General features: G+C 45.4%; 1 protein-coding gene across 1 annotated transcript in view; it reads right to left on the reverse strand.

Moving 5' to 3' along the window:
• Positions 1 to 247: 247 nt before the first annotated feature.
• LOC100769987 (O-acyltransferase like protein) overlaps positions 248 to 26904 on the reverse strand; it is a 54524-nt gene continuing 27867 nt past the window's right edge. The window contains exons 6-15 of the mRNA XM_027402717.2: positions 26289 to 26468; positions 25443 to 25545; positions 20108 to 20209; positions 13031 to 13196; positions 10842 to 10921; positions 8716 to 8829; positions 6110 to 6242; positions 3280 to 3466; positions 1668 to 1810; positions 248 to 1363 (exon numbers count right to left, since the gene is read on the reverse strand). Of these exons, the coding sequence (XP_027258518.1) occupies positions 1238 to 1363; positions 1668 to 1810; positions 3280 to 3466; positions 6110 to 6242; positions 8716 to 8829; positions 10842 to 10921; positions 13031 to 13196; positions 20108 to 20209; positions 25443 to 25545; positions 26289 to 26468 (1334 nt within the window). The 3' untranslated portion in view covers positions 248 to 1237. The remainder of the gene's footprint in view (positions 1364 to 1667; positions 1811 to 3279; positions 3467 to 6109; positions 6243 to 8715; positions 8830 to 10841; positions 10922 to 13030; positions 13197 to 20107; positions 20210 to 25442; positions 25546 to 26288; positions 26469 to 26904) is intronic.

A 26904-nucleotide genomic window follows, 5' to 3' on the forward strand; every position in this document is an offset into this window, starting at 1 on the left:
CATTAATGCCTCCCTGTTTTCCACTTAGGAGCAGATCGGAACCTCTGTGTCATAGAGTTTATGTTTAGGTATCCTGATTGTAATTAATAATGGCCCCAAAGCCCAAGAGTAATGATGCTGACAATTCAGATAGCCAAAGAGACAGTACAAAGTACTTTCTTCAAGAGAGGAGGGGTGCATTCACAAAACATTTATTGCAAAGTATTGCTTACATAGCTATAGAATTAGTATATTGCTGTATATTATAATCATCCTACTATGAGTTACTATCAATTATTGTTTCTTTCTTTCTTCACCTAATCTACAAATTGTACTTTATCATAGATATATATGAATACAGAAAAACAGACTTACTGGGGTTGATAGTCTGCAGCTTCAGCCATCTACTGGGGGACTCCTGAAATGTAGCCTCTGAAGATTATGGGGGCCACTACAGCTTCCCAAGGCTGCTGTGACACACCTTTGGTGACGATAACAGCCTTCTGTATAAACCACATGAGCTTTAGGATTCAAATTATGATATGTGCACTACATTGGGTAACTGCCTAATGCTAAAATGTCAACTGAGACACAATAAATTTTTAGAGTTTATTTGAGCAAACACTAATAATAGTTCTTGGGCAGCTCCAAACCCAGTGTGGTCCAGGCCCTTCACATGGGAACTCATCAGGGTGACATGGAAGCCAAGCCAATGGGATTGGTTACAGTTCCACAGCTGTTTATTTGGTGTCTTCCCATTGGAGAGCTCCTAATTGTGTAAGTTGGTAGGTTTTGGGGTTTTTGTTTTGTTTTGTTTTGTTTTTTGTCTACTTCTGATTGGTTGTGTTTAATTTTTTGTTTTTTATTTAATACGCAAATTTATAAAAACTAGTTCAACTTACATTTTGCTTATGTTTTCAAATCAAGCAAAGCTAAGGTCATGTAGGAAGAAGACTGAGACTTCACGGTTTTTTATGGTTTGGGCTTGGCCTCCATTTTAATGCTTTAACACTATGGTCACCAATGGAGAAAATCAGGTCCAAGCCAAGAGGGAGAGAGAGAGGGAGGAGAGAGAGAGAGAGAGAGAGAGAGAGAGAGAGAGAGAGAGAGAGAGAGAGAATCATGATAGAATTGCTTTGTATAGTGAACACAGGTTATCTGAATACATTGTACACAATAAATGTTCACAAAATCAGATTCACATTCCTTCCGAGAACCACAGGTAGACTGTCTTTCTCTTGGCTTTCAGTTGGATTGCTCACAGTCCAACAGGTTCTGGTCCCCACAGGCCCCACTTCAGCTCCTGCCATGGCCGCTCAATGAGCAGTGTCAGGGCCAGCCCACAGAGGAAGGTCAGCACACAGTGTCCAGAGAGAAGATAGAACTGTGGACAAAGAAGGCACAGTGAACAGCTTATCCATTGGCTCCCCCATGTCTGGATCTGAGAGTATACAGCCCCAATGCTACGAAGCAAAGCAGAGCAGGGAATAAACGGTCCCAAACATTAAAACAGTTTCCCCTAGACTGAAGTCCTCCCCCTACTTCCTGCAGCTAAATCAGAGAGCAGAGCAACTCTAGACAAGAACAGCACCAAGTCAGTTCCTAACAAAGCCAGCGGGTTTGCTTTGCTGCTCAAGAAGAGTGAGTGGTAGAGCTAAGACAGGACCAAAGGCCAGGCATTTGCTCACCATATTGGTGTCAGTATAGTGAATAAGGGTCTCCTGCAGCCCGTTATAGAGAATGATCACAATGGGATGCACAAGGTAGCAAGCGTAACTGATAGTAGCCGGGAGACGCCAGATGCCACAAGAAAGCACATGCTTCACCAGACCTGGTGGGAAGAGTTACAGAGTCACAGAGTTGCAAGCCTATCTCTGGTGCTACCTGACACATTGTAGGCACTCTCTTTTTAAAAGAGCATTTGTGTGCATGTATGCATGTGTACCTATGTGTGCATGTGTGTACATGAGTTTGTGTGCATGCATGCATGCGTGCGTGTGTGTGTGTGTGTGTGTGTGTGTGTGTGTGTGTGTGAATGTGTGGTGTGTGTGTGTGTGTGTGTGTGTGTGTGTGTGTGCAATCATGCATGCATGCATGTGCATGTATGCATGTGTCCCTTGGAGGCCAGAAGAAGATGTTGGATCCCCTGCAGCTAGAGCTAAAGGTGGTTGTGAGCTGCCAAACATGGGTGCTAGGACCAAACTTAGGTACTTCAGCAACAAACACTCTTAACTGCTGAGTCATCTCTCCAGCCCCTTCAAAGCCCTATTCTGTCTCTTGACATCTCCTAGCCACCACTCAATTGCAATGCCTTGCAGGGGGAAAATTCTTTCTTATCTATTGCCAGATCCCAACTATATAGAACATTGTCTAGCACAAAACAAATATGCAAACACATTTACACAATTAAGTGAATACACCTGGAAATTGTCAGACCACCCCCCCCCAACCACTGGTAACACCTGGGGTCCCTTTGGTGACTGTGTCCATGAGGCCTGGAAGATGTGTGTTCAATCAGCAAGTGGGGATCACCTGTTTTCTCTTTAAGCCTTGAGTTCCTGCCAAGTTGACTGAAGCTGAGCTCTTTTCATCTACAGCCTGATTCTGAACTCATCCCATGATATCCCTAGAGTACACGGCTGTCCTGCCCATCCCCACATCATCCCCAAGCCCAGGCTCTGTTCCATGGCTTTAAAGATTCAGGAAGTTTGGAAACAGATTTTTCTGGATGGTGCATGAGTGATGTTTGGTGGTATCTCTTTACCTCATTCCTACCTCAAGCCAAATAGAGAAAGTGAGGAAAATGTCAGGAGTCTTGACCATCTCTCTCTAGTCAGAAGATTTCTTTCTTCCTATATTTGTCCTTCATCTGTATGCCCCTCTGCACACCAAAATCCAATGGCACAAAGATATTCTCTCTTGTTGTGGAAGGGGTCTTAGTGATTCTTTGGCTTCCTCCTCTCAGATGGAAACTGAGACCTAAGGTGGGTGTGACCAGAACCTTGTCCTCTGTTACTACACTGCATCATTTTCTCACTATTTTTCGGAGTTCTGGTCTACCTCTTATTTCATGGAGGGACCCAAACCTTGTCTTTTAGGACATAACTTAGTTCATAAACCAACACAAAAAATAAAAATAATGTGTGAGAGCTATTCACCCCAAGGATAGAGATAAAGTGCTCTTTCTCCATTGGTATCAATTAATCCTCCCTACCTCTGGATGCACACCTTGTCTTTTAACTTTGTCACCCTCTAGAATAGGGTGTGAGCCCAAGAGCAGAACCAGTGGCCCCCTCTTACCTCCATAGCCTTCCTGACAGGCAAAGATGACCCAGCCCACAGCAGCTGCCCACAGGGTTCGATGGAGGGCCTGATAGATGGCAGCAGCCATGGCAGAGGTTGGAGAGGTGTCGTCCACTATGTATGCCAGGGCAACAACTACAAACAGTGTCAGCAGAGAGAAAGTCCAGCCCAGCACGGCCTGCACCTGAGGGGAACAAGAGGCAGTTCACAGTTCATGAACCAGGGCACCTTTTCGCACATGCTCACTTCTTTGGTGCCATTTCTATCACGTTAGATCTCTCTATGTGAACCTCAATCACTGCAGATTTCACTAAAAGATCAGTTTAGTGATAGGCAGGGGTTAGGAACACTGGGGGTGAAGGGTGTGTGTGACTATAAAGGGATGAGCTGGCAGGGGAACTATGAGTTCAAGGCCAGCTAGGCTACACAGAGAGACCCCCATCTCAAAAACCAAAAAGTAATTGCACAAAATAATAGCCTATTGAGTGACAAATTGACTGTGCATGTTCAGTTGTCATTAGAACACTTTGACACACACATATAATATGCTTAGATCATGTTTGCTCCCTGCTAATCCACACATACCCCATCTCCCCTCCCTCTGGACACCTTCCCATCCTGATAGTCACTCAGCTACTCTTACACATTTAGTTTTTAATAAGCCTCAGTCTATTCAGAGAAAAGCAGGGTGAAGAATATGGGTTGGAGCGTGCGCCAAAGATGAACTGTGATCCGGGATGGTGAAGTCTCTTTATTCAAGAAAACACCAGGGCAAGACGCAGACCAGAGCGAGGTTACAGGAACCCAACAAGCGTGACCAGAAAAAAAGGGCTAGGGTCTTCCGGTGCAGCCCTTATAAAGCTCCCTTACGTCACATCGGATTTCCTTCACCACGCCCTTATGGGCGAGTCCCGGGTCCACCTGGCACCTGTCCCATGACTATTGGGCGAGGCTAGGGTGTCTCCCTACAGCAGGGAGGGATGGGGGTGAGGGATTAAGGGCTCATGGTGACAGAAGAGCCCAGCTCCTTGATTGTAGTGATATATACAGATCTCTACACAGGACAGTCATTCCCAGAACTACACACACACACACACACACACACACACACACACACACACACAGTACAAGGGAAACTGGCTAAGGTCTATGGGTCGAACAATGTCAGTTCTTAGGGATGATAATAATACACCATGGTTTCCTGGCTCAGTGCCTGATGCACAGCCTGGCTGAAGGACATTCAGGAACTCTCACAATGTTTTTGTTTTTAAACCATTTCCCACACATATATAATCAGTTCAAAATCAGTTTGAAGGAAACTTTCCTCTCCAACACTCACTACACTCCTAATGTCCCATTCTGTCCCTTAATCAAAAGGATTCTTCAATGACATGAAGAGGCACCTTGACAAGTGAGAGGAGAGCAACTTCCAGCTCCAAGAACAGATGAGTTAAGTCCCATTGCCTGACTTGGTTTAATTCCTGGAATTTACGCCACAGCTCTTGATCTCTTCAGACCCAGACCTATCTTCCAAGGCTTTCTTGCTTCTCTGTGCTCTAGCTCATAAGCTGCCATGATGACCAGGCTGAAGTAAGAAGTTTGTCTATCACCTTGTCTCTGAGACCTACTTGGAGCTCAACTACCTGTCCTCCATTTGCTGTAGGGAAGGAAAGTAAGCTGTCAGGGATTTTTTTTTTTTTTTTTTTTTTTTTTTTTTTTTTACTCTTTTAGATTGAACTAAGTCAGTCTTAGCCCCTCACCCTTTGTTAATTCTTTAAGTGCCAGCAGGCCTGCAACCTCAAGAAGCACACCTGAGCTTGAGGCTGTCCTTGCCCTTTGCCTACAGGTCTGCTCACAGGCTCCTCCCTGTTTCATTCCTAGCAGCCACTGCATGCCTGACTTCCTTCAGTAGGAACCGGGAGTCCTCTTTCCTCCCCACATTCCAGTTTGCTTCTCCGGCTCACTCTGTCTGTATCCCCAGCACCAAGCTCCCAACCATGACACTGCCCTTGACGTGGTTTTCCCAATGCTTCCTTTTTGTCTTACCTTCTCCCCTTTCCTAATACCCTGTTCTCCCTGAAGCCTCGTGTCATCTGGGCTGTAGTCAAGGGTCTCTTTGATGTTATACTCTACAGCTGGATGGTTCATTTCCAGAACATCAAAATGCTAACATCTAAAAGATACACTCTTCTATATAGCCATTTGTTCTGATGAAGCTTTTTTGTTTGCATGCCTGTTTGTTGGAGTGATTTCTTTGGTTTTTTGTTTTGATTTGTTTTGGGGGAGTTTGTTGTTTTGGTTTGGAGAACTTTGGGGTAGGGGAAGGGTTGGTTTCTCAAAAGAGGGTTTCTCTGTAGCCCTGGCTGTCCTTGAACTTGCTCTGTAGAACAGGTTGACCTTTAATTCACAGAGATCTGCCTGCCTCTGCCTCCCAAATACTTGGATTAAAGGTGTGCCCCACCACTCCCAGAATATCCTATTTCCTGATGTTGCTGTGAGTTATACAAGATTTTCCAAGGAACCGGAGCCTCTTCTCTGAACTGTCTATGACAAAGCCAAGGCCAATGAAGGTCCCTTGGAGGAACAACAGTTGTGCCCCCGTAGTGCAATTGGATTCTTGGTCCTTTAGCTCAGGAAGGAGGACTGGACTTCGGCTGTAAGAAAAGTCCCCCTCATGCTTTAGCATGGATGTACAACACACTGCAGCACAGGAACAAATGCAGCAACCTGGCTCTGTCTGCACTTAGCTTGGAAGAGCCAGGTCAAAGAGACCACACCAATCCCAGTAAGACTGATGCCCTTACAGGGAGGCAAAGGGACAACATACCGTCGTCTTGAGAATGTTTGTTTGGTGATCTGAATGCATGAACATGCTCAGGAAGAGGCCCACAAGGAACGGGCCACACCGGCAGTAGGGCTTGGTGTAATACTCTGAGAAATACAGTGCAGATTCCTTTTCACTGGAAGAAAACAAACAAGAAAGCAAGGCAAGAGCTCAGTTTTGAGCTGGACAAAAAAAGGGACTGTCCTCTGGGTGATCCTCATATCTAGAGCCAGATTTCCCAATAACGATCTAAGCACGGCAACTGCTCAGGCCCCTAGACTCTAGGGCCTTGGGCCACAGTTGGCTTGTTTAAATTATAAATACTCCTTCAAGGTGGCTGAGCCACTGCCTCTAGGAATGAATGTAGTGCCCAGAAGAATGTAGAAGAGAAGGGGAATTCCAAACCAGCAGGAGATATTTTAGAACACTTCCCAGCACTTGGGAAGCAGAAGCAGGCAGATCTTTGTGAGTTCTGGGCCAGTCTGGTCTACATAGCTAGTTTCAGGACAGCGATGGCTTTATAGAGAGACCCTGTCTAAATAAATAAATAAAAGAAGAAAGTCATGCTATTCAATGCTGTGGTTGCCAAGCTATATCCCTAACACCAGCAGCAGCAGCCCTGAGAACCTATTAAGAAACCACACTGATGCCTCCTCCAGGAACACAGGAAGAAGCTAGCAGTGGACATGTGTGGTAACACACCCTCCAAGTGACCTCATTGTCCATCAAGTTTGAAAAGTCCTGCCTACAGTATCTGTCACAGATGTCCAGGTGACACCAAGGCCCATGATATCTGAATCTGGAGATGGGACCCAAGGATGAAGATTATCAAAGTTCCCTGGCACTCCAAAAAACTGACAAGCTTGAGAAGTTTTCACTGTTTCCCATGGAGGCTGAAAGATACATTTAGCTGAGGTCCCCTCGATGTCCACACAGACGTTATCAGAGGTGGGGAAGTTCCTTCAGCTCTGACCAGGGACTCCTATAAACATCATCTCCCTGGGCACCAGCACCAGGAAGTCTAATCAATTGGTTCAAGTTAGGATGGAAGCCTCTATTGAGCTTAAAGTGGCACTGGTGGCACACACCTCTCTCTAATCCCAGCACTTGGGAGACTAAGGCAAGAGGACTGTGAGTTCAAGGTCAGCCTGCACTGCTCAGTGTGTTTGAGGGCAGCCTGAGCTACAGAGTGAGACTCTGTCAAAAAAGAAAAATAAACAGAATAGAAAACCAAAAAAAAAAATCTCAACACAAATAATATTCCCCAAGGGATTCTAATGAACTTCTAGGGGTAAGAACCATGGGCTAGGCATAACTAAGCTGCCTCCTTTGCCAACCAGGACACCCACAAAAGCAGACGACATGACATGGAAAGGACACCATGCTCTCCTAGCCAGGAGGCTGGCAGTGAAATTACTTGCAAACAGGAATCAATTCTTTCCTCCCACCATGTAAGTCCTCGGGCTTACAGCACCTTTACTCTCTGAGCCATGCCAAGATCTTTGTTGGTGGTAGTTGGGTTTGTTGTTGTTGTTTGTTTGTTTGTTTAAGACATGGTCTCTTATTGGCCTAGAAATCACCAAGTAGGTTAGGCTTGCTGGCCAGCAAGCCCCGATCTGTCTGTCTCCACCTCCACAGCATTGGGAATATAAGCATGCACTATGATGCTCTGTGTGTGTGTGTGTGTGTGTGTGTGTGTGTGTGTGTGTGTGTGTGTGTGTGTGTGTGTGTGTGTGCATGTCTATCTGTGTTTTGGAGCACACACACAGGTCCCCATACTTGCTTGCAAGCGCTGACTGAGTTATCTTCCCAGCCCCTCTAGGCTGGTGATTTTATTGGCAAGTCAGAAATGGCTGCTTCAGAAAATGGGACACTTACACTCACATCTGAAAAAAAGTGCTGGGACAGCCCTGACAGATCTCAGCCTCTAATGGAAGATTATTCTATACTGGGAGAACATCAGGAGGACAGGTTGGAGGAGACCAGTGCGGCTCGTCTGAAGTCAGCAAATAAAAGGTTACAGCCAGGTGGCTTTTGGAAGAATCTGAGTGACCATCTGGCTCACCTGATTGTCCCTTGTGCAGTTCTGACTGCTGAATTGAGAAGACTCCCACTCCTGTCTAATACACTGAGTTACATGGCATGATCATAAGTAGCTTGTTGTGGAGGCAAAAGAGCTTTGAGAGTTAGATCCCAAGTTCAAATAACACCTATGCCACCCCTTAGCTGCTGTATGACCTTGAGGGGGTAACTCCAACTTCATTATGGGTTCAGTTTCTCCATCTAGCAAGGTGTCGGCTACATTAAGGGAGAGCCCCATTTCAGCCACATGGGGGTGCTGCTACCCTCTGAGAAGCATTTCCTTGAGCAGAATGCATTCTTAGAGCACACACACACACACACACACACACACACACACACACACACACACACACACACCCTGCGCACACCTGCAAATTGAAAGATTGGGAAATTTGGAACTTTCATTCAGATAGTTGTATAATCCAATTTTTCTATAAGTTGATAGGCACAGGACTAACAGCCTGATGATTCCCAGCCCTGGAGAGGTTAGGCAAGGGACTGAGAGAACCAGGCTGGAGCCATGTTACCTGGCTGCTGATGGAGATGCCACAGGAAGTTTATAAGCCAATGTGAGCAGAGCAGTGGTGGTGAAAGTTGTCAGGAACAGCAGGGTCCCGAGGAGGACAAGGACACGTTTACTTCTGTAGAGGAGAGAGCAGAGGAGAGCACCTTTCAGTTGCCTTCACTGCAGCATGAAAGAGGTGCTACAATCCCAGGAGCCCTGGGGCCTTGCTTTCAAGGGAGCAGGGAAAGCTGGGCAGGCTGGGAGTTCCTGAACTGACTGATCTTGACTACTGACCAGCAATGAGACCGTGGACAGGACCTTGAACTTGGGTTTCGCTTCTAGACAGGGATAGTAATAGCACCCTTGCCTGCCCTGCCCAGAAGCTTATACTGTGGCTCAAAAGGAGCCGCAGTTTCTTGGGAACATTGGGAATGTTGCTTATCATCTTGGGATGCCATCTACAGAACACTATATGGACATAAGTGGTGATTGATTTAGGAGAGAAGTAAGTTATTCAAGGCAGGATGGGACACAGATGGGACACAGCCACCCACTCCAGGGAAGGGGAGGGAGAAGAGAGCAGGGATGAGAACCCAACTTCCCTTGCCACAAATGTCTAGGTGTGGGAGGCTCCTGTGGGAGCAGGGAAGAGAAGCAGGAAGGCAGGGAGACCCAAAACAAGCTAAGCTGTTGAGGTGGCTGGCCAACACTCAAGACTTCCAGAATGTAATACACCTCAGAACCATCTGAGGGGATGAATTAAAAATGTATCTCCCCAATATCTTCTGTTCCCCATGTGGCTACGCACATTAATCCCTGCACACTCAGGGGTTGTGCACAAGGGAGTCCCAGCTGTCATCCTGCAGGATTCTGCATCAAGTTAAAAGTCTGAGGACGCAGACTCTAAGTGAGGTACTGTCTGGTTACTTGGGACAGAACCAAGCAGATGGGGACTGTGAGGATCTGCTGTGACACAGAAATGTGGAACACTCATGTCTCCATTTTTTTAAAAAAGTAGATTCCCATTGTGATTCAAGAGCTTCAAGGCATTCATGCCCTTTGACCCACTAATTCCCCTCAGGATATGCATTCTGAAGAAATGCTGGAGTTTGAGACAAATGGTTGTCATGGAAATATTCATGGGAAGTTATTTATGAAAGCATAAAATTGGAAACAATCCAGGTATATAACAATGGGAGAAGGTACAACAAGTAAATTATGGTTCATTCAGGAAATTGAATGTTAGGCAGACATTTCAGTTATGTTTGCCATCAGGAAAATAATACAGTAAAACTGTTTTTAAAAGATGTGGAGTAGCATGCTGTCATCTTTTTAAAAAACTAGGCAGAAAAAAAAAATCAGAAAGACAGCATCAGGGCCTTAACAGTGAACCTAGTTTGCCATGAGTGATGGACTGGGGTGGATATTTTCCTTTCTCTTAATCCTAATGTTTCCTAAATTGAACACATATTTTAACAAGAAAGAATAATAAATTTGTTCTTAAAGTGGCACACTGTAAATCTCCCTGTGAATTATTGAGACTGTAAAGTGTTCCCAAAACTACCACAATTAAGGTGATAGATACAGCTATGGGGCACAGGTACATTGATACATTGCTAAGGGCACTGTAAATTACTTCCCTCTTTCCAGGGAGCAATTTCCCAGTATGTAACAAACACTTAGGAATCATTGCCACCCTTTGACCTGGTAATTCCACATAGAAATATGTCCCTGTGGAAATAGCTACAGGGAAAAGAAAGTGTTCCAACGCAGTCATCACAGTGCCATTTACAATCGTGACAAATTGGGCACCATCCAGATACTCAACCATAAAAAATGGAATATAAATCCTGCAACTGACAGGTATGTGAGCTGTGTCAATATGTGGATATGTTTATGTGAGCAGCTGGGATGGAAAATGCTGAGCACTGGGTATCACACACTCTGGTGATAAATCTGGGGAAATGCACTGATTTATGCAGTGCTAGAAGAGGACATGGAAGCCGGGCAGTAGAGGGAGTGGTGCCTCCATCTCTAGAAAGTTGATTTCCTAGATTTTTAAAAAGCTGCTTTCTACAAAGCTGGAACATCTCTGAGAGTTCCTGGCCAAAGGACACATGGTGGGGGCGTGGGGGATCTCAGACCCACTTTCCACGGACGAAGAAGACCAACGGTGTCAGGAGGTGGAACTGGAAGTCGCTGGCGAGGTACCAAGTCCAGCCATTGCACTGGGAAAAAAAGGAGAAGTAAGTGTGGCTCCGCCCTTCCAGGTAGCAGCGCTGTTGGGTGTCTGCTGTTTGGCCTGTGAGGGAGAGTTGAGCAGGCGGCTTCCATGGGAAAAGGAACTAGACAGCCTCCATCCATCCTCAGATAGGTCTTTGGACTGAGCCTGATGACAGATCTTGTGGACATTCAGACACACTTCTCTCTTGTTTCTAAAAACCAACATAGCTTGTCTCCCAGGACAGCCATGGGAACTGACCGGGGTCAAGATTCAAGAATGCAGGAGGTGGCTGTCCCTATGGTGTGACTGGAATTCCAAGAAGCCAGTGAGGTTTTCTCCCTTGCCTGGTTCCCACCCCCAACTCTAGGTGGAGAAATTGTGTCCTTTTGAAAGCAAGTATTTGGCTCACACTCAGCGTTCCCAGTAGAACTCACATGGATGCCTGGCCAAAGCCACAGGGGACCACCCGCTCTCCATGCTTGTGGTAGATGAAGCCGGCCATTGTCGACATGTTTTGTCTCACATAAAGAAATTCCTAGGGATGATTTTCCTGTCACTTTGGGTCCCTGGGCCCAAAGGAAGTCAAACTTCCTCAAATAGAAGGAAGCACTGTCACAGTTAAAAAGATAACTTTGCCATGGAGAAAGTATGAATGGTCAGGTTTGAGGACCATTGCCCAAGCTAGTGTGCATCCAGGAAAATGGCCCCACCTGTCTCCTGGGACCCTATCACAGATATGCCCTCACCTGCAAGAGATCAGCATGGAGGATGTCCTGTCAAAGCTGCTGGGATTGGCAATCTCATTAAACGAGTGGTTATGGCAAAAATTAGGACCTGCTATTCAGTTCATAGGAAGACTTGAGGACATGACTGAGTTATAGCTACCTCATTTTCTTTCACTCCAAGATCATTATTATCCTGTTAGGTTTGCATTGTTGTTTTGTCAACTTGATACAAGCCCAGCATCTTCTGGGAAAAAGGAACTTTAAACTGAGGAAATGTCTACATCACATTGGCCTATAGGCAAGACTGGGAACATTATTTTAAAGATTTATTTATTTTATGTATCTGAGTGCTCTATCTGCATGTACACCTGCATGGTAGAAGACAGCGTCAGATGCCATTATAGATGGTTGTGAGCCATCATGTGTTTGCTGGAATTGAACTTTATGAAACTTTTTTTAATTAATTAACTTTTTATTACATATGCAGTGTTCTACCTGCATATACATCTGCAGGCCAGAAGAGGGCACAAGACCTCATTATAGATGGTCTTGAGCCACCATGTGATTACTGGGAATTGAACTCAGGACCTCTAGAAGAGCAGCCAGTGCTCTTAACCTCTGAGCTATCTCTCCCATCCCAGCCAATGCTCTTAAGTACTGAGCCATCTCTCCAGCCTGGGAAATATTTTCATGATTGATAACTGCTGTGGGAGGAACCAGTCCCACTGTGGGTGGTGCCACCCTTAGGCAGGTGGTCCTGGGTTATATAAGAAAACAGACTGAGAAAGTAATGATGAACAACCAAGCCTCCTTGGTCTCTGTTTTGACTCCTACCTTGAGAATCTACCCTGATTTCTCTATCAGTGATGGACTGTGACCCAGGATGTCTAAGCCAAATAAACCCATTTCTTCTGAGGTTGTTTTTGGTCATGGTGTTTTAACACAACAATAGAAAGCAAACTGAAACAATGATGAAGATTTGGCTTATGTAGGAATACATCTGGTAGCTCTGAACCAGCTCTGTCCAGACTGGATTGAAATTTATTTAGAGTTCACCAAGGTGGTGTGTGGGTGAGGCATGGCTGTAATGTTTCACCCCAGCATAGGCTCCCTGTGTGAAGGCAAAGGAACTGTCCTTTCTGGTATGGTGACCTGGACTGCTTGAGGAGCATTGGTGGAGAGGGGAGCTGTCCTGAGACCCAGACAGTCCACCCAAACTGCACCCCTTTCTTGCATTATAACAAGGACCCCTACATCAACTGGTGCGGTGTCCCCAAAACCCATGGAGAAGGAGCTTAGGTTGGTCCTTGGGAAACGGGCCAGACCACGTGACTGAGATGCCCTGTGTCCACCAATATGCCCTCACAAATCTGCTGTTGGGAACTCACGGCATTCTGAACAGACACGAAGTTATTCAGCAGCAGCAGATTCGTCCACCAGACTTGCCGGCAGTTATCCCAGTGGAACTGTGGAACTTCCCAGACAGGTCCCCAGGGGACAAAAGAGAAGAGTCCAACCAGCAAGCACACTGAGTACAGATGAAGAAGCTGCAACCTGACAGAGAGATATGGGAGAGAAGATGACGCCAAGAGGGTGTCACGCCCGCACCTCCGTGCACGCACGGAAAGCGGGAGGGATGCTATAAGAAACCTATGACACAGGTGGGCAGCCTCAAGGGCCCACACGTGCTAAGCTGCCTACCACGTGCTGCTGCAAAGGCAAAAGTACTGCTGCTGGCTGAAAAAGCCATTTATGTCACCACTGAAATGGAAGCTTTTGGGGAACTCCTAAAACTAGAGATAATCCTGTCAGGTAGCTCTTACCCCATCTCAAATTACAGCCCAGAGAAGTAAGGGTGACTCATCACTCATCGTAAGATGTTCAGGTTCTTCCCATGTGCCCCGTGAGACAGAAACTTCTTTCCTCCTCCTCCTTCCTTCCTTCTTTGCTGTACACTTTTCATCCTTCCAAGCAGGATTTCACACAACTACAGACTGATGATTAATACACAGGGTCCAGGACTGGGTGCGTGGCCCAGTTGGTGGAGTCCTTTCCTGGCATGCACAAAGCCCTGGGGTTTGATCCCTGGCACGACATAAACTGGATATGTTATATTAGTACATGCCTATGATCCCACAACTCAGCAAGTGGTAGCAGGATCACAAGTTCAAGACTATCCTCAACTACACTGTGAGAGAGAGGTCAGTCTGGACTATGTGAGACCCTGTCCAAATAAAGAAATAAAGAAAAGTAAAATATATACATATACATATATATATATATATATATATATATATATATATATATATACATACACGGTGTCAGTTAGGTTTCTATTGCTGGGAAGAGACACAGCAATTCTTATCAAGGAAAACATTTCATTGGGGTGGCAGATTACAGTTTCAGAGGTTCAGTCCATTATATCATGGCAGGGAACATGGCGGCATGAAGTCAGATGTGGTGCTGGCTACATCTTGGTATGCAGGCCACAGGAAGTTGACTGAAATACGGGGGGTATCCTGAGCATACAAAATCTCAAATCCTGCCCTCAACAGTGACACACTTCCTCCAACAAGCCATACCCACGCCAGCAAAGCCACACCTCCTAAAAGCGCCACTCCCTATGAGTTTATGGGGGCCAATTGTGTTCAATCTACCACATGCACAGTCTAGATCACTGGGGTGCAAAAGAAATAGAATAAGCCAATCTGCCACTCATTAGGCATTTCCCAGTTGCTGCTCTTTTAAAATTAAAAAAATTAACTACAAAGAACTTTAATACTGTTTCTTTAGCCTGATAGACTCAAAATATGATCATTTAAAACATATTAACCAACATAAAATTAACAAGCTAGCTGCTTCTTTGACTATAGCTTTAGGAACCAGCATGTTCTTTACATATATAGTACCTCTCAATTGACCACTCTGTCCACTGACTGCAGCTGGGACTGCATATATGGGAAGTTGGAAGATAAGACATGGTTGGAAGGGGTGCAAAGTTGTGGCATGGTGATAGGGCTAAAGTCACAGCCCTTCTGGTTGGTTGGCTGGATTTTGCCGGCAGACTCTTTTTTATATATTTCAGGATGGTCTCAAACTCTTGATCCTCCTGCCTCTGCCTTCCTTGTACTGTGATTTCAGACATGCATCACCATGCCCCACAGAAGCCCTCTTTTGGGGTGTTTCATTTTTCTTGTGTGTGAGGTACGCATGTGTGTATATGTATGTTTTTGTATGTGTGTGGCCACATGGGAATCAGGGCTATATGCACTTGTAAGATTAGACATGTGGAGACCCAAGATTGTAGGGGAATTATCCTTTATCACTCTTCCACCTTATTCATTGAGACAAGGTATCTCACCCAAACCCAGAGCTTACTGATATGGTTAGTCTAGGCAGCCAGCTTGCTCTGAGACCGCCCCCCCCATCTCCATTTTCTAGGGCTAGAATTACAATGGGCTGCCATGCCTACCAGGCATTTTACTTGAGTCCCTAGGGAGTGGGTCACTTAGGTAACATTGACCACATCCCCAGCCCCAGGAGCCCTCTTTTAAGAGATATTTTAAGCTACACTGTGGCTCAGTGGTAGAACAATTGCTTACTATGAACAAAAAAAAAATTGGATGAGATCCCAGCACCAAATAAATAAATACATAAATAAAACATTTAGAAATTTTAGGTGGTTTTCACTCCAGTAGGGCAAAACCCAAGGTCCCACAGCACCTCCAAACATCTGGATAAGAGCCCAGGGCTCGGTGGGGTATGGCAGATGGAAGCTAGTAGGTCATGGAAGAACTCCACTTAAAGGTGCCCACCACCAGCCCAGCACAGTGGAGGACTAACCTGGGGGAACAGACCTGTTGTCTTCCCTTCCCAGGCAATGGCAGCATCCTCCATACAGAGTACCCAGAGAGCATTCAAGGCATAGGGATGGAATTACTGAGCAGTGTCACTGAGGAAAAGCAGGTAACCATGTCCCAAATCTGCTCACCTGCATTTGCTTTGGTGCCAGTCTCCCTGAGCCCTGCAGCCCGAGGCCCACTGTGCTTGCCATCCAACTGAAGTCCCTGCAGCTGCTCTCACAGGCCTTGGACTCCAACAAGCCTGGATTCCCTTCCTGTCACACTTCTCCTCTCTCTGAGAGAGAATCAGCCACTGCCCCTCTCAGAAACAGGGCTTAGGACATATGCTCTGAGAGGGCGCATGCTATCCCACCCACCCTGCCTCCAGCATCTCCTCCCTTTGGGCAAACCCTCCAGAGGATGGTGTCAAAATGAAGCCTCCAAGCCAATGGACCACCGTAGGGGGTGGGTGTGTGGCACACCTGAATTAGGTGGGCTGGGGAGCCAGACCAGAATGGTGAGTTCTAGTTTTACCTAAATCATTCATATGTATGAAAGTCATTTCACTCTTGTCTCTTTCCTCCCCTGTACAAAGAGGGTGATGATCGCTGCCTCCTAAGATCCCTGGGGAATCCTGTGAGGTAAATAAGGCAAGTCTCCAGTGCCACAAAATTATACCTGTGCTACATTTCTGTCCTGGTTACCAGGAGATTGGAAGATCTTAGCCTGTGTTGTGGAAGTGTGAGAAGCATATCTCATGGGTAGGATGATAAACAGGAAAAATTAGACATGTACCAATTCCATAAACATGCCCACCCAAATCTGCCCACCCAGGCCGGCCACACAGATCACCTTCTAATCTAAGAAAGCAAAAATCTTGGAAACTTCCTCCATATCTATCAGTGGGGTCAACTTAAACACACAATGGTCCGTATGTACGATGCCCCATAGGCCACATCAGTGGTGTGGGTCCTGCCAGTAGACAAGAGACTGGTGCTGTGACATTAAATGAAAAAGCCACATGCAGAACAGTGTCAACTTAGACACTTCCCCTGTTCCCTAGCTATGAACTTTTAGGTGTGGCTCCTAGTTAGAGAGATCATGCAGTGCTAAGAACCCCAGAACATCTCCTCTATTTCCCATTTGACGATCCCAGATCCGGTTTACACCTAGAAGGTGGGCAAGTGAGTGGATTTTTCTTCTTATTTTTTTCCAGGCAGGGTCTCACTATGTAGCCCTGGTTGTCCTGGAACTCACCCTGTAGACCAGACTGGCCTCAAACTCACAGAGATCCACTGTCTCTGCCTCCTGAGTGCTGGGCTTAACGGTGTGTGCCACTACTCCTGGCTTGAGTTTTCTTATAAAGCAATAGCTTCCAGCCCACATCCTGACTTCCCATGCCCGTTCCATTCTGGTGCCCTTGCTGCCTGGCAGGCAGAGTGATGCTTGCAGATTGCACATCTGACACCATGCCTCCCCTGCTGGCACTCTCTAATGGATCCTGTCCTAGAATGACCTCAGAAGAAAGTGGAGAAAGCTTGGCTGCCCCTGGGTCTAGTCCTTCACCTTTGACCTCTCTGACCTCACCCCAGCTTTCTTTCCCCCCCCCCCCAGTTAGAGCTTGGGGGCTCTTCAGCTTCCACAGCCACTCCAGTTACACTTTGTCTTCAGAGCTTTTGCATGTCTGTTACCCCTGAATGGATTGCTCTTTGCTTAAAGCATTTTCTTTGTGTGGAACATTCCTGTTTCTTTCAAGATCCTGGACAAAAAGTCACATTCCCTGGCTCCCCTTCAGGAGGTTGGCTCACCCCACTCCTGTCCCTAAACTCTCATTTTATGGCTCTCAGATCACTTGTCTATTCTGTGTTTATTTGCATACTGTACATTAATGATAGGCTATTTATTTACTATGTATCTGTATTTACCTCCCACTGGAGGGATTTTACTTTTGTTGGGCTATTAAATAGTTAATCATCAAAGCTTAGAACCATGGCTGGTACCCAATGACCTGTTAATAATGAAGCCATCTTAGCCATCTTAACTCCTGTCCTTTTATTTTTCCTTGTGTAGCCCAGACTGGCCTCAAATTGACTAGGCAGTCAAGGTTAGCCTTGAACTCCTGATCTCCCAACTTCCATCTCCCGAGTGTCCTACCATGCATGCCCAGTTTATCACCTGTCCTCTTAAAGAGATAAATCCTAAATGAATAGGAACAGTGAGTTCTGAGTTCATAAATGAGAATATCCCAATTGCCAGGGGCATGGCTATCCTGTCCCTGAGGATCTTGGAAAGGGCAAGGAAAGAATGTGGTTGGTACAGCCTGCCTTCATTTTTGAATAAAGTTTTGGCTCAAGTTGGAGTCATTCTCTTCCTCGCTGACTCAAGTCCCCATGCTTCCAGAGTTCTTTGCCTCTGCTCTGTTATGTGACTCAGGTTGGGAAATTCATGTGCCTGTGAGTTCCCCTGTCCCTGTCCCCACTGCTCATGGCCAGATTGGGTTCCACCCCTCATCCTGCCCACAAGTCATATCATCATCACCCATTCCACCCAGTGCCCCTTTGCCCCCCAACGTTGGTGCCCTCTGCCTGGAAGAAAAAAAAAAAAACTTTCTCCCATTTTTCCCAAGTTGTTCTGTTCCAAAACAAGTTTTCCAGGCTAACCTACCACGCTACTGGTTCCCTCAGCCCTGAGCTAAGCTGTTCTGAACCTGTGGCCTGTGTGGCAAGCCCACCATGCCACCAAACCTCAGGCAGGATATGTTGCTCAATCAGAGCCTCATACCCAAAAGACTCGGAAATCCTGCATGTCCCCCTTCACCAAGAGCCGGCTGCACTGATACAGCTCAGAAGAAACCACAAAACCACATTGAAAAGAAGCAGGGCTGCTTCACCCCTAGCCCCTCCTCACTCTTGACTTACAGAGAGAAAATCGCAAAAGGCTTGAGTACCAGCAAGACAGTGATGATGCTGTACTCACAGAGGGCTTCTGTCCATTACAAACTTATCTAAGTTCTTTGTGCACATTTTCTCATCTCACAAGAAATCTACAAAGTGGCACTAGTTTCACCACTGCCACCTCGATTTCTTTCTTTTTTCTTTTTCTTTTTCTTTTCTTTCTTTCTCCCTCCCCTTATTTGAGACAGTCTCAAGTAGCCCAGGCTGACCTCAAGCTCTCTACGTAGCTGAGGCTGACCTTAAACTTCCAGTCCTCTTGTCCCTTCTCCAGAGTGCCAGGACTATAGGCATAAATTATCACACCGGATTTATGTGATGTTTGAGAATTTGAGGGAAGTACTGTACCAACTGAGCTACATCCCTAGCCCCTAGTTTCATTTTCTAGATAAGAAAACTGAAGTACAGAAAGGCTAAGACAATCACATAGACAGTGCATAGTTAAACAGGCCTGCAGTGGAATTGTAGTATCTCTTCCTGCCCACTCCCATTTCCCTAGCCCTGAGGACCATTTTAACTGTTTCATGACTGTGTGATGGTTATTTTTAGTACCAATTTGCTACAAATTAGAATCACTTCAGTAAGGGAGCTTCCACTCAAGAATCATGCTGGCTTAACTTGCTGACTTAACTGATGTGGGAAGATCCACCCCAAATGTGGGTGTCACCGTCTGGTAGCCGCCCAGATACAAAGGACATGCCAGAAGAAATGGTAGTGGCCTTCAGCCCACGTGGCCTTCCCTTTTGCTGTCAAGTTAACTCACCCTGTTGCTGCTGCTGTTGCTGTTTCCATCACTGAGAGCAGAACCAACATTTCTGGGTTTCTGTCATAGACCAAAGACCAGTGGCTCTTCAGGTTCTCAGCACCAGTTTGGGACTTGCCAAGGCACCAGCCTTGTGGACCGAGCAACTGCCTGGGTCTCAGCCTCTCAGGCGTGAGACAACTATAGTTACTATTTCAGTGAGAGCTGGTTTAGTAAATTCTTTAGATATGTGACATGTGGTATATACACATATATCATATGTATGAACATATATATGTATATGTATGCTGATTCATCCTATTGGTTCTGTTTCTTTAGGGAACGCTGACTATACAGGGCAGTATAGCAAAATGGATATAGAGTAGGAAGCAGGGAGCTGGGTTCTGGTTCAGTACAGCCATGTCTGAGAAAGTGTGGAAAGGGAAGAACTGGAGAGCAGGAGCTGAGGTGTCCTTCCCATTTAATTCCAGCTCGCACGTTACATCACTGCCATCACTATTTTGTAGTCTAAACCAATATCAGAAGTACTTCCACTTCAACTGACCACATACTGCTTAAAAAATAAAGAAGCGCTGTTTCTTGTGGGGTGTTATCTTTATCATCACACTCTGACTTCCAGGATCACTTGCAGCTATACCAGTTCTCCTGCAGAATACAGATCCCATGGAAATGGATAGGACATCTGTGGAACTCTACTTCCAGCCAGCTGAGAATGTGTTTGCTGGTGGAAGATACCAGGTTTTCATGACCTTTACCATCATGGAAGTTGAACTATTTTGAGCCAGCCGAATCAAAACATAATTAAGGAAGAAAACAATTTATTTCAAAAACTCTTTCAAAACAAGGTCAAACATTAAGAATATCTATTTCATAGCAATAATGAACTGAAAAATTACATAATAAACCTACCTTGTAAAACGCTTGAGACAGTATCCGAGTATGACTTTAGGGGTTATTCCTGTGTTTGTGTTCCGCTGCATCTTTAGAAATGACCTTGCACTTAACCAACCACTAAGAGAGAGAAAAGAGCAGCCTCAGAAGTTACATGGCAATAATATAGTTCATCAGTGAGTTGCCTCAGCTATCTCAGTCAGGACAGGCTAAGTGATGCTGCAGTGACAAGGTACCCCCAAGCCTTAAAGTGGCAGTCTTGATTCTTAGTTTGTTTTGTATCACTTTGGTTTTGTCTTTCTCATACAACGTGTTCATGACCTGTTGGCCAAGACTCAGCGTCTTCTTCACTCTTGGCTAATGGGACAATGAGTGCTCACAAATGACCATAGCAATTAACAACCCAACAATTCAACGATCTGGCCTAAAGTGACACGTGAAAGTGGTTGGCATAAGTGTTCAAGGGTTCTAACATAAGGCTAGTGATAATCTGAGGCATAACTTGCTGATTTGAGCTAGTAATGTGGTCCATCCATAGGTCCAAGCATCTGGAGCAGGGATCTTCAACCTGTTCATGGGGATTGCATGACAGATACCTGTATATCAGATATTTATATTACAATTCATAACAGTAGCAAAATTATAGTTATGGAGTAGCAACAAAATAATTTTATGGTTGGGGGTGACCACAACATGAGGAACTGTATTAAAGAGTCACAGCATTAGGAAGGTTGAGAAGCACTGACCTGGAGGACAGAAGGTCAGGAATATTTGACTAACAATATTGATAACTGCTGTGCTGTGTATGCTCTCTCTCTCTCCATCTCTTTCTCTCTGCCTGTATCTGTCTCTGTGTCTCTGTCTCTGTATCTCTCTCTTTTTCTCTCTCTGGTTGTGTGGTTCGTGCATTTAGTATGCAAGTACATGTGCCCATGTCGCTCATGCAGAAGTCAGGGGAAAATATCAGTTTCTTCCTCTGTCACCACCCTCCTTACAGCCTTGAGAAGAGTCTCTCACTGAACTAGAAGCTCACTATTTGGAGTAGACTGGCTGGCGAGTGAGCTCTCAGGATCTGCCCCTCAGTGCTGGGGTTTCAGGCACATGCGGTCCTGCTCAGATTTTTGATGTTTGCTAGGGACTTGAACTCGACTCCTCAGGCTTGCACGGCAAGCACTCTTCCACACAGAGCCATCTCTGCATTCTATTGGTCTTTTAAAGTAATGCCATGAAGAACTCCATTGCTATAGCACCACACCATTTTCAACCCACTTTCCCTAATGAGATTGCTCCCAGTTCCCCAACCACACCCAACTTCTTCTAAATAAACATTTGTTGAGAAAACAAGCAACCCATTGGATGTTTGAAGTCTACCAGGAGAAAGAGGAAACGTTATTATTCCTGTTTTTCCAAACAGGGAAAGTGAGACTCAGACTACTAATCAGGCTGCTCAAGAACACAGAATTCCAGTTTTATTTCTTTGATTTTGATACATGGTCTCACATAGGCCTCAGTGGCCTTAGACCTTTGATGTAGCTGAAGATGACATTGAACTCTTAGTCCTCCTGCCTCTACCTCTCAAGTGCTGTGATTACAGGAAGATCATAGGATTCTTAACTGGCACATTGTCATGGTGAATTCACCAGCCAAGTGTTCAGCTTTGAGTTACAGATTGGTGGTGAGCAGGCCTGTGAGTTCCTTGACCTTTTGGCATTTAGCCCGCTGATCCTTTTGGGAGTTCCTTGGAATAGCAAATGTGTTTCCTGTTGCACAGCAAGGATGCCTGTGTTGGGCCCTACTTGGAAGGGATCCTGGTGGGCTGGGGAATGCCTCTTAGACTTCCTTTGAAAAGCAGCAAGCTGGATTCCTTATAATAGGGACCAAATGCATAAAAGACATATAAATGAAGCCATTGAGAGCTGGAAGTAGGGCAGCCAATTCCTATGCTGGCCTCCTCTTCATCTCAGGAAAGGGTGAATCTGGGCCATCCTTTCTTCTCAGAGTACCTGGCACCCACCAACAGGCAGCCTTGCTAAGCAGAGTCTTGCTCCATGTGTGGGAATGTACTGCCTAGCCCACAAGGAGGGGCGGCTGAAAAGGGGAAACAGGCTGTGAGTCCCAGAGTCCTGAAGGGACTGGGGAAGGGGAAATCATGCATTGTAGATTAGTACCAAGAGGTAGGCAAGGATTTCAAAACAGTGGCCCACAGCTCTCCTCAAGGGTAACTGGAACCCTGCCTTCTCTGTGTATTAGTGTGTAAGTATCAGTGATCAGGTGGTTAAGACATGAGACCCATGAAACAGACTGCAAGCTGAGTAGCTCTAATCCAAAAATGTGTGGACCCCAGTGTGGTTTAGCATGTGGGAATGTTTGCACACATCTAATGAGGTACTGGAGATGAGACCCAAGTCTAGGAACAAGTTCATCTGTTTCATACACTGCTGTGCACATAACCTAAAGATAACTGTAGACGATATTTTTGGCACAGCTATGTTTTGTCTATGACCTGTAACCTGTAGAATTTCCCACTTAAGGTATTTTGTTAACACTTAAAAAGCTGCAGAGTTTGAAATACTTTGGGTTTCAGGTTTCTAGGGATACTAACTTGTATTCTTAAATTCTGCTTCTAGCCTTAATAGTATGGGCAAATTATTTTGTTTCTGGACCTTGAATTTATTATCTGCAAAAATGATGCTGATGCTTTATTATTCAATAGTAACTGTGGGAGATGGGAACTGGAGAGATGGCTTCACAGTTAAGAGAACTAACTGTTCTTCCAGGTTCAATTCCCAGCACCCACAAGGCAGCTCATACCATCTGTAACTCCAGTTCCGTGGGATCTGATGCTCTTTCTTCTGGCCTCCTCAGGGACAAGGCACATACATGGTGCACAAATATACGTGAAAGCAAGACACTCATAAACATAAAATTTTAATAAATAAATTTTTAGAGTAAATATGTAGGGATGGATAGATGGCTCAGTGATTAAGAGTACTGGCTGTTGTCCCAGACAATCTGGGTTCAATTCCTAGTACTCATAAGGCAGCTCACAATTGTCTATAACTCTAGTTTCAGGGAACCCGACACCCTCTTCTGACTTCCCTGGGCACCAGACACACGTGTGGTACACAGACAAACATGCAGGCAAAAATATACCCATGCACATAAAAATTAACTAACTAAACAAATAAATAAATAAAGTGTGTGGTCGTGTGCCAGCTACCTTTATCCTCTGCCTGTGAGTGTACTCAGCCTCCTTATGCCAGCCAGATCATTTAGGGCCAGATTCCTTAGTTGTTACATTCATTTGCTGGGAATTCACTTACATCTCTTCCCTGTGTGCTGTGAACAATAAACCTTACATTCAAAAAAAAATGTGTGTGGTATGTGTATATATATGTATGTCTTGTGTATGAGGTGTGTGGTATACATTGTATACATGGTGTATATCATATGTATGTTGTGTGTGTAGTGTATGTGTATATAGAATGCATGTGTGTGATATAACATATGTGTCTGTATGTGTTTATGTGTATGATGTATATGTATGTGTATATGTGTGGTGTGTATGGTATATGTGTGGAATGTGTGTATGATATATGTGTATGTGGTGTACGGTGTGTATATATGTATATATGTGGGGGTGTTGTATATGTATGCATGTATATGTGTGCACATGTGTGTGAAATGTATGTGTATGGTATTTGTGTGTTATGCATGTGTGTGGTGTAGTGTATGTGCAGTGTTTATGTATATGTATGGCGGGTGTGGTGTATGTGTGTATGTGCATGTGTGTGGTATGTATGTGTAGGGTTTGTGTGTGTGTGTGTGTGTGTGTGTGTGTGTGTGTGTGTGTGTACATGCACAAGGTGCAAGTACTCATATAGAGACTAGTGTATTCATCCCCTGCCTAGCTTCTTACATGGATAGATGAGAGTCTAACACAGATCATAATGCTTGCAGAACAAGACTGTTACCCAGAGATCCTTCTCCCCAGGGAAGCACACACATGAACACCACAGATGCACACATCATATACATGCAAATTTGAAATGAGAGAATACGGGAACCATCTGAAGTAACAAAATAATTCCAGCACTTAGGAGGCAGAGGAAGATGGATTTCTGTGAGTTCAAGGCCAATCTAATATACAAAGAGTTCCAGGACAGCCAGGGCTGTTACACAAGAAACCCTGTCTCAAAGAACAAACAAAAAATAAAAACTAGAGGAAGAAAAGGCAATCACAGACTGACGATGAGAAATGGAAACAAATAGAGACCGCAAAGAGAAATGTCTTTCCTCATTTCTGACCCAGTGTCAGGGTCTGTGCGCCTCCACTGCCCTTGCTATCCTCTCCTACCACCCGGGGTCACACTGTGCTTCTCAGACCTGAGTGGGCATCAGGATCATCTGGAGGCTCGTGACAACTCAGATTGCTTGGCTGACCCCAGAAAGGCTGACCCCATGCATCTGGGGAGGGACCCGTGAATTCACCTGGATCACCAGCAACCTTCCAGGGACAAGTAGCTCAGCATCAACCAGTATGTACAAGCAGATGGTATCTCCCTCTGCTTGCAACATCCCTGGACATTCAGTATTTACAACCGTGCCCCGGTCTACCCAGTTGACCCTATGCTGCCTGGTAGTTTCTTGTGCCATTTCTCAACTCTTAATAGTTTTGAGAAGTTATAAAATTAAGAAAGAGATTAGGAAAGTGTAGGTTGATAATTTAAGATAGTGTAACGCTGTGAGCCCTCATACTGTTTCGTTATGTTATTTTCCTTCACATTTTGCTGGAGTGAGAATTGAAGATTTTAGTGTGAATCTACACTACTTTCTAGAGCTTGAGAACCACTGAAATGAATAATTTTAACAAATAAAATCAACTTGAGTGGGCTGTCGAGATGGCTCAGCAGAGTAATATGTCTGCTGCCAAACCTGATGACCCAAGTTCAATTCCTGAAACCCACATGATGACAAGAAAACTAACTTCTACAAGCTGTCCCCTGAGCAGCACACATATGTCATGACACACATATACTAACATAATACATACAGACACACGTACACACCCATAAATAAATAAAATGTAGTAAAGCTATTTTAAAAATTCCACTTTTATAAAAGGCCATTTTTCAGCATCATTTTAACTCATCTACCAAACTGAAGATACTGCAGAGAGTAGCTATGACAAGAGCACTATTTAGACAACACAGACAGAAGCCCAGTCCCAGGTGAATTAGTGTGTGTCATGTACCCTTTCTTAGGAAGGTGAGAATGACAATCCCCCCACCCACCCTCACCCAGACATCCCTTAACAAATGCAACAACAGACACTACACATCAGCCTTATCACCTGATCAGGAAAAAGGTATCCACGCCGAGATAGAATGGGCCACTCCGAGAGTAGAGGTACAACGGGTTGACAGGCACTCTGGCTTTCCATTCAAGCACATTATCTGTAACAAATATGTAGAAAGGCAAGGTCTTTTAGTTCAGCCGAAGGAAACCAGAGGACTTTGAGGAAAAGCAAGAGGCATACTTTCAACTTCTGTTCCCACTGGGAGAGCTGTAAGAACAATGTCAGGGGTGAACTTACAGTGGGAATGAGGGTGGTGACTAAGGTCCCTGTCACTCAGGCTGTGTGCTCCCTTTGGGCTCTTATGATGCACACAGTGCTCTGGGACTCTCACAGAGTTAAGACAAGTGCCCATCACATCAGAGACTCCCTGTTAACTGCCCTCAGTGGCCTGGCCTCTAGTTCTGATTCACCTACTTGGTCCCCTGCTGAGAGATGGCCTTTGTTACTGAGTGATGGACATTGAATTATGGATGTGGGTGTGGCAATGTCCAGAAATGACGATTTACTATGGATGCACCACATTTGGTTGTACTTGCCTAATCTTCAGTAATGGGGAAAGCTACCTTCTGGCACACCTAGTAGACAGAGAGCACACACAATGGCTAAGCATCACTGGGTGCCTGATTTCTACCTAGGGGAGTGGTAGTGATTGCAGCCCTGGGAAACTTGGCATAGGAGGTCACATGCCATGGCAAGTCTCAGTGTGTCTCCAGAACAGAAGGAGGGCTGTCTGTTCCTGAGACAGCTGTCAGGCTCCCATCCCATGCCCACTGCTAGCCCACATATAAGGGGCTCTCTTTCCCGTGGACACTGGAGAATAAGCCAGTCAACTCCCCATACCCAAAGACAGCCAAGCAGTCATCTGACTAGTGTGTCCTGAGACAATCCAAAGGAGACTCAGGACTCGGATCCCGTTGAGTGTCTGGCAGGTGTGTCCTGGCAGCTCTGGGGTACAGATGGCCGGAATGTTCTTTTGCCAAGAAAAGCACTGTAGAACTCCATCTATGGCTCCTAGAAACCCTGAGAAAGAGTGGAGTTATCTCCAGTCCTCATGAAAACCAGACCCATCCACACAACACCTTTAAGTGGACCAAAATTCACAAGAGGCCTCAGACTCCAGTTCAAAAACCTGGAGTACTCAACTTGGGCTTCCACAGTCCCCTCAAGGCTTATCTCTGGTCTCTTATATCTGTTTTGGACCTTGACTCTCCCTACCGGTCTTGGCCTGATATTGGTGTTCCACAATGCCTTGTGTTGCCCAAGTTCAGGCACCAGGGAGGCCAATCCCTGCCCCCAGGCCTGCTTTACAAAGGTCAGGAGAAAGTGAAACATCTATCAGACCAGTGGGTCAAAAGAACTAGCATTTCACCTGAAACAGTGTCCTGGGGCTGTCCCAAGAACTCTCACTTTGTACTAATGTCTCCAACATAGGCCAGGTACAAGCATTAGGATGGAA

The sequence above is a fragment of the Cricetulus griseus genome, chromosome 2 (assembly GCF_003668045.3).
Source record: "Cricetulus griseus strain 17A/GY chromosome 2, alternate assembly CriGri-PICRH-1.0, whole genome shotgun sequence".
Taxonomy (NCBI): Eukaryota; Metazoa; Chordata; class Mammalia; order Rodentia; family Cricetidae; genus Cricetulus; species Cricetulus griseus.